At 45.1% G+C, this 12,898-nt stretch overlaps 1 protein-coding gene across 8 annotated transcripts in view; it reads right to left on the reverse strand.

Moving 5' to 3' along the window:
* Positions 1-12,898, reverse strand: part of TDRD7 (tudor domain containing 7) — a 111,837-nt gene that overhangs the window by 61,155 nt on the left and 37,784 nt on the right. For all 8 annotated transcript variants that reach the window (XM_050948217.1, XM_050948219.1, XM_050948213.1 and 5 more), the window contains one exon: positions 4,809-4,894. In XM_050948217.1, the coding sequence (XP_050804174.1) occupies positions 4,809-4,894 (86 nt within the window). The remainder of the gene's footprint in view (positions 1-4,808; positions 4,895-12,898) is intronic.

Genomic DNA, 12,898 nt, shown 5'->3' on the forward strand with positions numbered 1-12,898 from the left:
TGAGTGAGGAGATTTAGGAGTGTGCAGAGTGCTGTCTGGATGGAGAGTCTGAGGAGGTCTGTGAACCAGAATTGCTGGAGCCAGAAAGATACTATGAGGACGACAGTGGCACTGTTCTGGTGAATCTTGTGTAGCACTTGCAGTAGGAGGGGAAGAAGGTGGGAGGGGGAAGGCGTAGCAAAGGTTGCCCATCCAGGGAAGGAGGAGAGTGTTGCCTTGAGAGCTCTCTTCTAGAGGTCCTTTGGAGTAATAGATGGGGAGCTTTTGACTTCCAGAGTGGCAAAGAGGTCCATCAGGGGTTCCTCACTTTAAGGCATCGCATATCTCCCACTCGTGGTTGAGGTAGAGGTCAAGAGTTCTGCTGAGCGTGTCAGCCAGAGAATTCTGGGCACCTGGTAAATATGCAGCCTGAAATGTCACCTCATTGCAGATGCACCCGTTCCATAGCCAGACCAACTTGGAGCAGAGGGACCTGGCATTGTCCTACTTGTTGATGTATAACACCGCCATGATGTTGTCAGAGAGGAGCTGAATGTATAGGGAGCGTATGAGCAGGAGGAAGGCCTTGCACGTGAGGAGGACTGACCCAAGTTCTAGAATGTTTTGTCACACAGCATCGATGCCCTTTGAGCTGTAAGGTGGTTTACGTGGGCTCCCCATCCAGAGAGGGAGGCATCTGTCATAATGGTGGCTTGTGGTGTGGATGGGGTGAAGGGAGTGCTGATCATGATCTTGGACAGAGCGGACCGCCATGTGAGGGAGGACAGCATGGTCTCTGGGATGGTGACCCTGAAGTTAATATGGTCTCTGTTGGGTTTGTAATTGGAGAGAAGCCAAGCTTGTAGACAGCACATGTAAGTGAAGGTCGCCATATGCCCAAGGAGGGGGAGAGAGTGGCAGACCATGATGTGCCATCTGCAACACAGGTGCACGATGAGGACTGTCTGTGCTGCAAAGCAGTCAGGTGAGATGAAGGCCCAGACCACAGTAAGAGCCTAGTTGCACCCCAATTACATTTATTGTCTGTGTGGGTGTCAACACCGACTTTTCCTCACTGACAGATACCTAGAGATGCTATAAGACCTGAGACAGTGGATCAAAGAGTGCCTCCAATCAAGACAGCACCACCAGGAGCCAGTCATTGAGGTAGAGGAATACTTAGTAGCCAAGGCATAGCGTCTGGGCCGTTACTACAGCAAAGACTTTTGTGAATAATCTTGGCACTGTCGCTATGTCAAACAGGAGGACCTGAAATTGATAATGGTGGTGCCCTACCCGGAAATGGAGGAACTTGCAGTGAGATGGGTGGTTACCTGCATGGAAGTAAGTGTCTTTCATATCGAGAGCTGCAAACCAAGCTCCCTGGTGTAGGGAGGACATAAACAATGCCAATGTCACCATGGAGGATTTGGACTTCCTGATAAATGTACTCAGCAACTAATGATCTAGAAAGGGGCGGCATCCTCCACCCTTTTTTGGAATGAGGAAGTACGGTAAGCAGAACCCTCTCTCTCTCTCTCTCTCTCTACTGAGGCAGGATGGGCTCCACTACCCCCTTCCCCTAGAGGAGCAGAGCACCTGCTTCTTGTTGGAGGAGCAAATGATGGAAGGGGTGCGGGGGGGGGGGAGGGTTAGGTGGGAGAGTGATGAAGTGGGAAGGAAAGGAACGCTATGGAGTATCCATGGTGGATGACCTCCAGTACCCAACTGTCTGTGGGCAAACAGGGAATGACAGCCCTTAAAGATGACATGGGGTGCTGTGGGTGGTATCGAGGAGGCTCGCGGGTCTCTGTCTGTGCATCAAAATTGGATTTTGGCCGGCGGTTGGGAGAAGGTTGAGGAGGTGGTTGTGGCAGACCACAGTTGTCAGCGTGGTGGCTCTTGGCACAGATAGTAGGCATGATAGGGTGTGCGCAGCTGTGGGCAGATTGTATCTGCTGTCTGTCTAGGGGTCAGAGTATATCTGCCCAGGGACCAAAGTGTTGATCTGGAATCCCAGTGCAGGAATTTGCCAGTGTTGTTGAAGCGTTTAGGTTTATCAAAAGGGAAATCCTGTTTCGTATTTTGGTCCCTTCACATAACTACTCTGGTGGCTAGAGACAGAGGATGTTGGCCACATCCACTGCTGCCTGGAAGGCCACGTTTGTGACCAGTCTCCCTTAATCTACCAGTGCCTGGAATTGCTCCTGGTGTTCGAGTGGGAGCTTGTTCTTGAACTCTGCTAGCATACTGTAGTTAAAGTCATACTTAGCTAGCAGAGACTGATAATTAGCAATGCAGAATTGAAGTTCTGCAGAGGAACAGACTTTCCTACCCAGCAGGTTTAGCCTCTTAGCAATTTTGTCTGGAGAGGTGGATTTTTGTGGATGCTGTCTCACTTATTCTGCAGATGTTTGGACACCCAGGAAGCTAAGGAGTGGATGGATAAACAAGATAGCTGCCCCCTTAACTAGTAAGTAGTAGCATATCTCCACCTGCTTAGATGTGGGTTCACACGAGGCTGATGCGTGCCACACAGCATGCACCAGTACCAGGATAGCCTCATTGATAGGGAGGGCCACAATGGATGGCCTTTGGGTTGGAGGATGTCCAACAGCGGATGATGTGAGTCCTGAACTTCCTCCAACAGGATTTCCAGGACCGCAGCCACCCTCTGTAGCTGCAGCCCATGAAAGCTTATGCTGAAATAAATTTGTTAGTCTCTAAGGTGCCACAAGTACTCCTGTTCTTTTTGCGGATACAGACTAACATTGCTGCTGCTCTGAAACCTCTATACTATAAAATCTTTAACTAAGCTAAATAATATAAATTATAAAACCAAGAAAAGGACAATTCCAACTCAGACCATCTGGCAGGAAGGAGGAACTGGAGAGTCGTCTACACACACTACCTCTTATATTCTCGGTCAGGACCATGAGGAGAGCTACTGTGCATCTCTGGGTCAATGGATGCTGCTTTGAAGAATTCTCAGATTCAGAAGCATGGTGTGTATGCGTACCAACGTGTGGACTATATAGAGGGATCATCACTCAAAGAATTTTTTGTTTCCACCACTGTACTTCTTGGTCATGTACCAAGTACATCATGTCTCTTTAAAAAGGGTGTATTACAAGCAAGATGTAGAGATGATTTGGAAATCTTCAGCCATGCTACCTTGAGCAATAATCTCAGGCATTGTTAAACAGGGGTGCGACAAGTCAGGAAGGGAAATCTCTGGGACAGGGAGGTGGGCATTGGCGATTCAGTAGGTGGCTCTCTTCACTCTATTAGCACTGAAGCAGTGCCCCAGGAGGAGATATGGGGTACTGTTCCGTAACAGGGAAGTCTTTTGTATTAGGTATGAAAGTGAGACTTTGGCAACAGGAAAACATTAAAGGTACAATGTACTTGTCAACACAGAGATGTGAATAACTGTATTTAAATTTTCACATTTCTCTTTGCATTGAGCAAGATTTGTACACAAGCCCACAAGTGCTACTGTTACCCTATCCACTCCCTCCACTTTCCTCATTTCTTCCTTTTCTTCTGAAGGAATTTTATAACCATGCACCTAACAACAAAACTTACAACCATAGGGTGGCAGTCCTCAGTTAGAACAAACAGACAGATGGTTTAGAAGTTTCTGCCAGTTATGTTGCAGTTATACAATTGGTAGGCAAATGCTACCTGCTGGAGGGATAACTTAGTGACTCTGGATCCATACTGCTGAATATTCATTTAACTGTGGTTCTAAAACTAAGTCCTAACATTGATTATAATTGTACTCAAAAAAAAAATCGCTTACAAACCAAAGTGTCTTGCTAAAGTTTGTAGGTCATGCCATCCTCAGTACTGGTCAAAGTAAATTACAGTAAGAGATAACTACACATCCAAAATGATGGGGTCTAAATTAGCTGTTACCACTCGAGAGATCTTGGAGTCATTGTGGATAGTTCCCTGAAAAAAAATATGTTCAACATGCAGAAAAAACCCTAAATGTAAGGAACCATCAAGAAAGGGATAGAATAAATCCCTCATATGCCCACACCTTGCATACTGTGCACAGTTCTAGTCACCTCATCTCAAAAATATCAGAATTGGAAAAGGAGAAGAGAAGAGCAACAAAAGTGATTAGAAGTATGAAAACTTCCATAGGAGGAGAAATTAAAAAGACTGGGACTGTTCAGTTTAAAAAAAGGGGGGGGACATGATAGAGGTCTATAAAATCATGACTGTATAAAGAAAAAGTGTTATTTACTTCTTCCCATAACACAAGAACTAAGGGGGGCATCCAGTGAAATTAACAGACAAGAAGTTTAAAACCAACAAAAGGAAGTACTTCACATAGTGCATAGTCAACTTGTGGAACTTGTTCGCATGGGAGTGCTGAAGGCCAAAACTGTAACAGGGTTCAAACAAGTTCAAGGAGGATAAGTCCATAGATGGCTAGTAGCCAAGATGGTCAGGCATGCAACCCCATGTTCTGGGTGTCCCTAAACATCCAATTGCCATAAGCTGGGAATGGGCAATGGAGGATGGCTCTCTCAAAATTGCACCCTTCTGTTCATTCCCTCTGCATCTGGCACTGGCCACTGTCAGAGATAGGAAACTGGGCTAGACAGGCCATTAGTTTGATTCAGAATATCTGTTTTTATGTTTAATCAGTTTATAATTGCACAGCAAGCTCCCTCAGAAAATAGACTGGGTGGGTATATTGGCTTTACCAGTCTTTCATTGTTAAAAGTATTGTCTTATGTACAAAATAAAAGGCTATAAACATGGTTCATGTTATGAATACATGCCTAAAGCAAAGTGGAAAACCCACATACCATTTGAATCCACTGGAGAGCTTCTGGACAGATGCACTTGAAGTTCTTTCTGAAATCGAGGTGGAAGAGTTAATCTTTTTTCAGGCCTAAAAAAAAAAACACTTTTTTAATTCATTTCCAGTCTAGTCAGTACTACATCTTCTCATGAAAATATCAAAATAGTCATTTATAATTATTTTTTGTTCAAAATTAAGATTAAAGCAGCAGTCTCATTTAGAAGATTGATTAGGAGTTCTGTTTGGAGGTAGAACCACTTGTGGTTGTCAAGTTCATAGAGTAGGAGATAAGGGAATTCACTATGTTTAGAAATAAAATGTATGTGTTGGAAGGAGAAAAATGAAGAGGAATGGGAGTTACTCAGAAAATTGCGGTTCTTTGAAGAACCGCATTGTGAAAGCTCACTAAACTCAGTTCACTGAGACCAATGTAGGAGCTCTGCAAGTTTCATCTGTTAATTATAGCAGGGAGTTTCCCGTCACTCTGAAGCTGACTGGGCCAAGACGAAACTGCAGTCTTCACCTCTCCTAAAGCATTCCCTTAGGTTCTCAAGCTTCTGTTAATCACACCTCCCTCGGGAGGAGCAACAGACTGCCAATATCAAAGCCAGGGTGGATACTCTCAGGCCTGGTCTACACTACGATTTTAGGTTGAATTTAGCAGCGTTACCTCGATTTAACCCTGCACCCGTCCACATGACAAAGCCCTCCCCCTCACCCGACTTAAAGGGCTCTTTAAAATAGATTTCATTACTCCACCCCCGACAAGGGGATTAGCGCTGAAATCGGCCTGGCCAGGTCGAATTTGGGGAAGTGTGGACGCAATATGACAGTATTGGCCTCCGGGAGCTACCCCAAAGTGCTCCATTGTGACTGCTCTGGACTGAGCTCTCAACTCAGATGCACTGGCCAGGTAGACAGGAAAAGTCCTGTGAACTTTTGAATTTCGCTTCCTGTTTGGCCAGTGTGGCGAGCTTGTCAGCAGATATAACCATGGAGTCCCAGAATCGCAAAAGAGCTCCAGCATGGACCGAACGGGAGGTACAGGATCCGATTGCTGTATGAGGAGACAAATCCATGCTAGCTGAACTCTGTTCCAGTAAACGAAACGCCAAAAACATTTTTAAAAAATCTCCAAGGGCCTGAAGGATAGAGGCTATAACAGTGACTAGCGGCAGTGCTACGTGAAAATTAAGGAGCTCAGGTAAGCCTACCAAAAAAACAGAGGCAAACAGCCACTCCGGATCACAGCCCCAAACATGTCGCTTCTATGATGAGCTGCATGCCATTCCAGGGGGTACAGCCACCAGTACCCCAACCTTCTGCTTTGACTCAGTCAATGGAGCAGAACGTAATACGGAAGAGGGTTTTGGGGACGAGGAAGATGAGGAGGAGGAGGTTGAAGATAGCTCATAGCAAGGAAGGGGAGAAACCAGTTTCCAACAGCCAGGATCTGTTTCTCACCCTGGACGTGGAGCCAGTACTTCCGAACCCATCCAAGGCAGGCTCCCAGACACTGAAGGCAGAGAAGGAACCTCTGGTGAGTGTACCTTTGTAAATATTAGACATGGTCTAAAAGCAAGCGTGTTTAATGATTATTTTGCCCTGGCATTCACAGCCAGTACAGCTACTGGAAAAGTCTGTTAACATGTCCCTGGAGGATTTCCCAGGCATCTCCATAAAGCTCTCCTGGATGTACTCCCAAAGACTTTGCAAAAGGTTTCTGGGGAGGGCAGCCTTATTCTACCCTCCATAGGAGGACACTTTACTATGTCAGGCCAGTAGTATGTAGTCCAGAATCACTGCAGAACAAAGCATTGCAGCGTATGGTCCCGGTGTTTGCTGGCATTCAAACGACATCTGTTCCTTTATGTGTTATCCTCAGGAGAGTGATATCATTCATGGTTGAAATAGAGTGGTTTTATTAAGCGGACATTCAGAGGTGCCTGTTCCTGCTGGGCTGTTTGCCTGTGGCTGAACAAAAGTGTTCCCCGCTGTTAGCCATGTGGTGGGGGGAAGGGGTGAAGCCCCTCCTTTTAAACTGCCAACTCATGTTAAACAGCCAACCCAACAGCTGCTTGGTATGGGAAATGAGGGCACTGCTGTTTGAAACTGTTCCCACAGGTTATGAAGGGTAAAGAAGCCAAAGGACTGTGGCTTACCATGGCTGCCTGCAAGCCGAATTCTGTTGCCTGGCCCTGCGTGAGTGATCTCTCACATCAAACTGGCATACCCTCAATAAGAGACAAAATGCGACCTTCTAACGAAAGCACATGTGCTGTGTAATGTTAACAGCAAGATTTACCATGAAAGAGTGTACCCATTGTTCTATAAAATGTGTCTAACTACCACTCTCCCTTTTTTCCCCTCCACCAGCTGCATATATGTTTCTCCTTCACAGAGGCTAGCAAAAATTAGAATGTGTGGAGGCAGACAATGTCAGAGTGCAGGAAAGCACAATATGAACGCGAGGAGAGGTGGCAGGCTGAAGAGAGTAAGTGGCAGGCTGAAGATGATCGGTGGCGTCAGCTTGCTGACAGAAGGCAGGAATCAATGCTCAGGCTGCTGGAGGATCAAAGTTTCATGCTTCAGCGTATGGTTGAGATGCAGGAAAGGCAGCAGGAGCACAGACCGCTGCTGCAGCCCTTGTGTAACCAACTGCCCTCCTCCCCAAGTTCCATAGCCTCCTCACCCAGATGCCCAAGAATGCGGTGCCTCCAGCCACCCAGCCACTCCACCCCAGAGGATTGTCCAAACAGAAGGCTGGCATTCAATACGTTTTCAAGTTTTTAAGTGCAGTGTGGCCTTGTCCCTACCTCCTCCCCCAGCCTACTCTGTGCTTCCCTCCTCCCCCATCCCTCCTGGCCTCCTTGGCAGTAATCACCCTATTTGTGTGATGAATTAATAAAGAATGCATGAATGTGAAGCAACAATGACTTTATTGCCTCTTCAAGCAGTGACTGAAGAGGGAGAGGAGGGTGGTTAGCTTACAGGGAAGTAGAGTGAACCAAGGGGGGAAAGGGGTTCATCAAGGAGAAACAAACAGAACTTTCACATCGTAGTCTAGCCAGTCATGAAACTGGTTTTCAAAGCTTCTCTAATGCACAGTGTGCACTCCTGTACTCTTCTAACAGCCCTGGTGTCTGGCTGCACGTAATCAGCAGCCAGGCAATTTGCCTCAACCTCTCACCCCGCCATAAACGTCTCCCCCTTACTCTCTCAGATATTGTGGGGCACACGGCGAGCAGTAACAACAATGGGAATATTGGTTTCGCTGAGGTCTGAGTCAGTAAACTGCACTAACATGCTTTTAAATGTCCAAATGCACATTCTACCACCATTCTGCACTTGCTCAGCCTATAGCTGAACAGCTCCTGACTACTGTCCAGGCTGCCTATGTATGCCTTCATGAGCCATAGGATTAAGGAGTAGGCTGGGTTCCCAAGGATAACTATAGGCAATTCAACATCCCCAGTGGTTATTTTCTGGTCTGAGAAGAAAGTCCCTTCCTGCAGCTTTTGAAACAGACCAGAATTCCTGAAGATGCAAGCATCATGTACCATTCCCGGACATCTCACGCTGATGTTGGTGAAACGTCCCTTGTGATCCACCAGTGCTTGCAGCACCACTGAAAAGTACCCTTTTTAGTTTATGTACTCGCTGGCTTGGTGCTCCGGTGCCAAGATAGGGATACGGTTCCATCTATCACCCCACCACAATAAGGGAATCCCATTGCAGCAAAGCTATCCACTATGATCTGCACATTTCTCAAAGTCATTACCCTTGATATCAGCAGCTCTTTGATTGTGTTGGCTACTTGGATCACAGCAGCCCCCACAGTAAACTTGCCCATTCCAAACTGACGTCCAACTGACCGGTAGCTGTCTGGCGTTGCAAGCTTCCACAGGGCTACCACCACTCGCTTCTCAACTGTGAGGGCTGCTCTCATCTTGGTATCCTGGCGCTTCAAGGCAGGGAAAGCAAGTCACAAAGTTCCATGGAAGTGCCCTTACGCATGCGAAAGTTTCGCAGCGACTGGGAATCGTCCCAGACCTGAAACACTATGTGGTCCCACCAGTCTGTGCTTGTTTCACGGGCCCAGAATCAGCATTCCATGCCATGAACCTGCCCAATTAACATCATGATGTGCACATTGCCGGGGCCCATACTTTGTGAGAAGTCTATGTCCATGTCCACATCACTCTCGTCACCGTGCTGCCGTCGCTTCTTCGCCTGGTTTCGCTTTTGCAGGTTCTGGTTCTGCATATCCTACTGGATAATGCACGTGGTGTTTATAGTGCTTATAATTGCCACGGTGATCTGAGTGGCCTCCATGTTCCAAATGGTGTCTGCACTGAAAAAAGGTGTGAAACAATTGTCTGCTGTTGCTCTGATGGAGGGAGGGGCAACTGATGACATGGCTTAAAGGGTTGGCTTACAGGGAATTAAAATCAACAAAGGGGATGGCTTTGCATTAAGGAGAAACACAAACAACTGTCACCCAGAATGGCCCCCTCAAGGATTGAACTCAAAACCCTGCGTTTGGCAGGCCGTTGTATTCATTTGCTTCCTCCCTCCGTGAAATCAAAACAAATCGGGACTATTTCTTGTTTTGACCCACTCAATCTCTCTTTTACATCTTTAGAGTGGCAGCAGACGGTGCAGTTCAACTGCTAGCCATCGTCAGCTCCTGGGTGCTTGGCAGAAGATGGGAATGACCTGGCTGAGTCACTCATGTCTGCTCAGGTGCCCCTGACCGACCTCACCAAGGTCAGCTAAAAGCACACCCAGGAGTACGACAATGATGGCTACCAATCATAATGCTCTGTCTGCTGCCAAAAGGCAATGAACTGCTGCTGTGCAGCAATGCAGTACCACATCTGCCAGCACCCAGGAGACATACGGTGAGCTGAGTGGGCTCCATGCTTGCCATGGTATGGCATCTGCATAGGTAACCCAGGAAAAAAAAAAAAAAGGTGTGAAACGATTGTCTGCCATTGCTTTCAAGGAGGGAGGGAGGGCCTGACTATATGTACGCAGAACTACCCGCGACACAGTTTTTGCCCCATCAGGCATTGGGATCTCAACCCAGAATTCCAACATGCATAGATCATCATGGGAACTGTGGGATAGCTACCCGCAGTGCAACGCTCCGGAAGTCTTTGCTAGTCTCGGTACTATGGACGCAGTTCGCCAACTTAATGCACTTAGAGCATTTTATGTAGGGACACACACAATCGACTGTATAAAAACTATTTCTAAAAAACCAACTTCTATAAATTCGACCTAATTTGGTAGTGTAGACATACCCTCACTGTGACACCACCAAAGATGCTTGTACTTCATATCCATCTATCTATCTAAGTAAAGAATGCACACCAACTGCATGACAAAAATATGGCTAGTTTATCCGAAGTATTAGAAACTAGTTGCCTAACTTAAAAAAAGTGTTGATATTCCTTCCAAACTTGAAAACGATAAGGTTGCACATTTGTGTAATTTGAGTACCCAAGTGACTTTAGTCTTTAGCTCTTCATTTTAACTGTCCTATATACATATGCATTGTAGTCTCATTATCACATACTATAATATGTTATTAGGGCTGTCAATCTCAGCTAACACCTGCGATTAACTGAAAGCAAAGTTAACGTGTTATTTTTTTAATGTGTTAATCAGATACCTGTGGGCAGGGTGTGAGTGTGAGGTATCAGCTGCAGGGGGGCTGAAGCCCTAGCCCGCAGCTTCCCATGCCTGTGCCCAGAGCCCCCAGCCCTAACCCTATATTTGAAAATACAGAAAATCCAAACTATATTTAAATAAATGATATTCTAACACTGTTTAACACTGTGATTAAAACTGATTAATTGCAATTTTTGTTACTCTCATTTTTCTAATATGGTTGACAGCCCTAATATACATAGGCATATGTTATATTTTTCATATCTCATTTTTCAGATGTCTTACTGGATTTAGAGGCAAATCCCGACTTCCAAGCAAGCTGCAGGTGCTCAACACATCTGAGGATTTGGCCCTTCATCTGGTACTCTGCATTCTCACAAACACATAGTGTTCTTACAAAAATGTACATTTTACTATTTTTCTTCCACTACTTGTAATATATCTCTAGTCCCCGTGTTGGGCTAAGTGTTTCACGGTTCTTGAACTCCCATCAAAAATAATGTCACATCAGAACCTAAGACTGAGATGCAGAGCCTTTTGGAGAGGGTGTGGGGAAGCAGGTCTTTTGAACCCTCTACCTCTTGCATGGGGTTTCCTGGGGCCTCTGTAGAAAAACTGAGCCATGTCTAGGTCTAAAACAATGGGTGGTGAAACTTCCTGTTACAGGCAGGGGTGTATCTCCCTTTTAGCTGAATTGCAAATTCTTGTTCAAAGGAATCACTGAGACCAATATCCAAATCAGACTATAAACAGTAAAAGCAATACAATGCAATTAATAAAAACACCAATCATGAGCTAATATTTAAATTGATTCTTAATGCTTCAGCCCCCTTACCACTTATACTTTCATTAAGGTTTATAAATGCAGAGAATAGGCCCTGGCAAGTTCAGACTATGTGGATTTATGCATCTTCTTTCCACATTTCAAAGGAGAGTTCCTGCCTATGTTTGGAGCATTTCACCACTAGGTGTCACTAGTGCTCCATACTGACGCTATTGCTGGGGCGTTGGTGCGGGGTGAGGGAAGAGGAGGGTTTGGCTGACAAATTATGTTATAATGCTGACAGCGTTATAATGCTCATTAGAGTGAAATCTGCTGGAAAGCAAGCAGGAAGTTTTAAAGCGGAGTGTGATGGGCTTTGCTATAGTATAAAAAGTAATATTGATTGAATTGAAATAGGCCTGAGGGTTTGATCCAACATCATAACTGTGCACTCATGTTGTGACACATACAAGTTAACCACAGAAAAACAGGTACATGTATAACTAAGTTTTAAAATAGTGGAGTTTTAGGTGTTTTTGCAACTAGTTAAAGAGAACTCCATTGATTTATGATGTATTACAAATTTAATTGGTGCAAAGAATTTGTATTAGTATGGGTAACCCGCAATACCACACATGGATTAAGGGCAAAGTCCAAACTGTTTTACATTCATGGAAATGGTCAAGTATAGCTATGAATCTGATTAATTATAAATTGGGTGAGTCCCCAGCATGGCATCAATGGGTCTGTAGGGGCTTCACAAACCAATTCCTTCCATCTTTGTTTTCCATGACTTAAGAGTGCGTAAATATGATAAGAATTTTAAAAGCTATTTCTCTGCTTGCGGCTTTATGCTGTTTGGTTATATTAATGAGTGGACTTACTTGGATGTTAATTAAAGCATTTATCTAACGCTCTGGGTCTCAATCGCCTACTCAATCACCATCTCCTGCATAGCTGCCTGGGAAGAATCTGTGTTCACACAAAACACAGTATACTTTTCCATTTTTATAAAGATATCATGCTACAGTATGAGGTGATATTCTTGTTATTTTCTAACACTTAATGCGCTTTGGTGAGACAATTCCTAATTCAGTGTTCTTATAATTCCAATAAAAGTTAAACGATCCATCATATCTGCTTACACCATTCATCAACGATTTTGGGTTCCCATTTTATGTATTTGACTTTTTTTGTTTTTTAAATGGGACTCAAACTACATGAATTGCTCTGTAATACCCATAGGAAACTCAGACTGCCTATGCCATCGTATAAGTCAGCAGCATGCCCTCGCTGAAAAGAAGGCCAACAGCATATTGGGCTGTATTAGTAGGAGCATTGCCAGCAGATCGAGGGAAGTGATTATCCACTCTATTTGGCACTGGTGAGACCACATCTGGAGTACTGCATCTAGTTGTGGTTCCCCTACTACAGAAGGGATCTGGACAAATTGGAGAGAGTCCAGCAGAGGGCAACGAAAATGATCAATCATGCTGGAAGGGCATAATGAGTGGGGTCCCCCAGGGATCAGTTCTGGGTCCAGTTCTGTTCAATATCTTTACCATTGTCTAAATCATTGATGTAGAAAGTACACTTTTAAAGTTTGTGGATGATACTAAGCTGGGAGGGGTTGCAAGTGCTTTGGAGGATAG

The sequence above is a fragment of the Gopherus flavomarginatus genome, chromosome 3 (genome assembly GCF_025201925.1).
Source record: "Gopherus flavomarginatus isolate rGopFla2 chromosome 3, rGopFla2.mat.asm, whole genome shotgun sequence".
NCBI lineage: Eukaryota > Metazoa > Chordata > Testudines > Testudinidae > Gopherus > Gopherus flavomarginatus.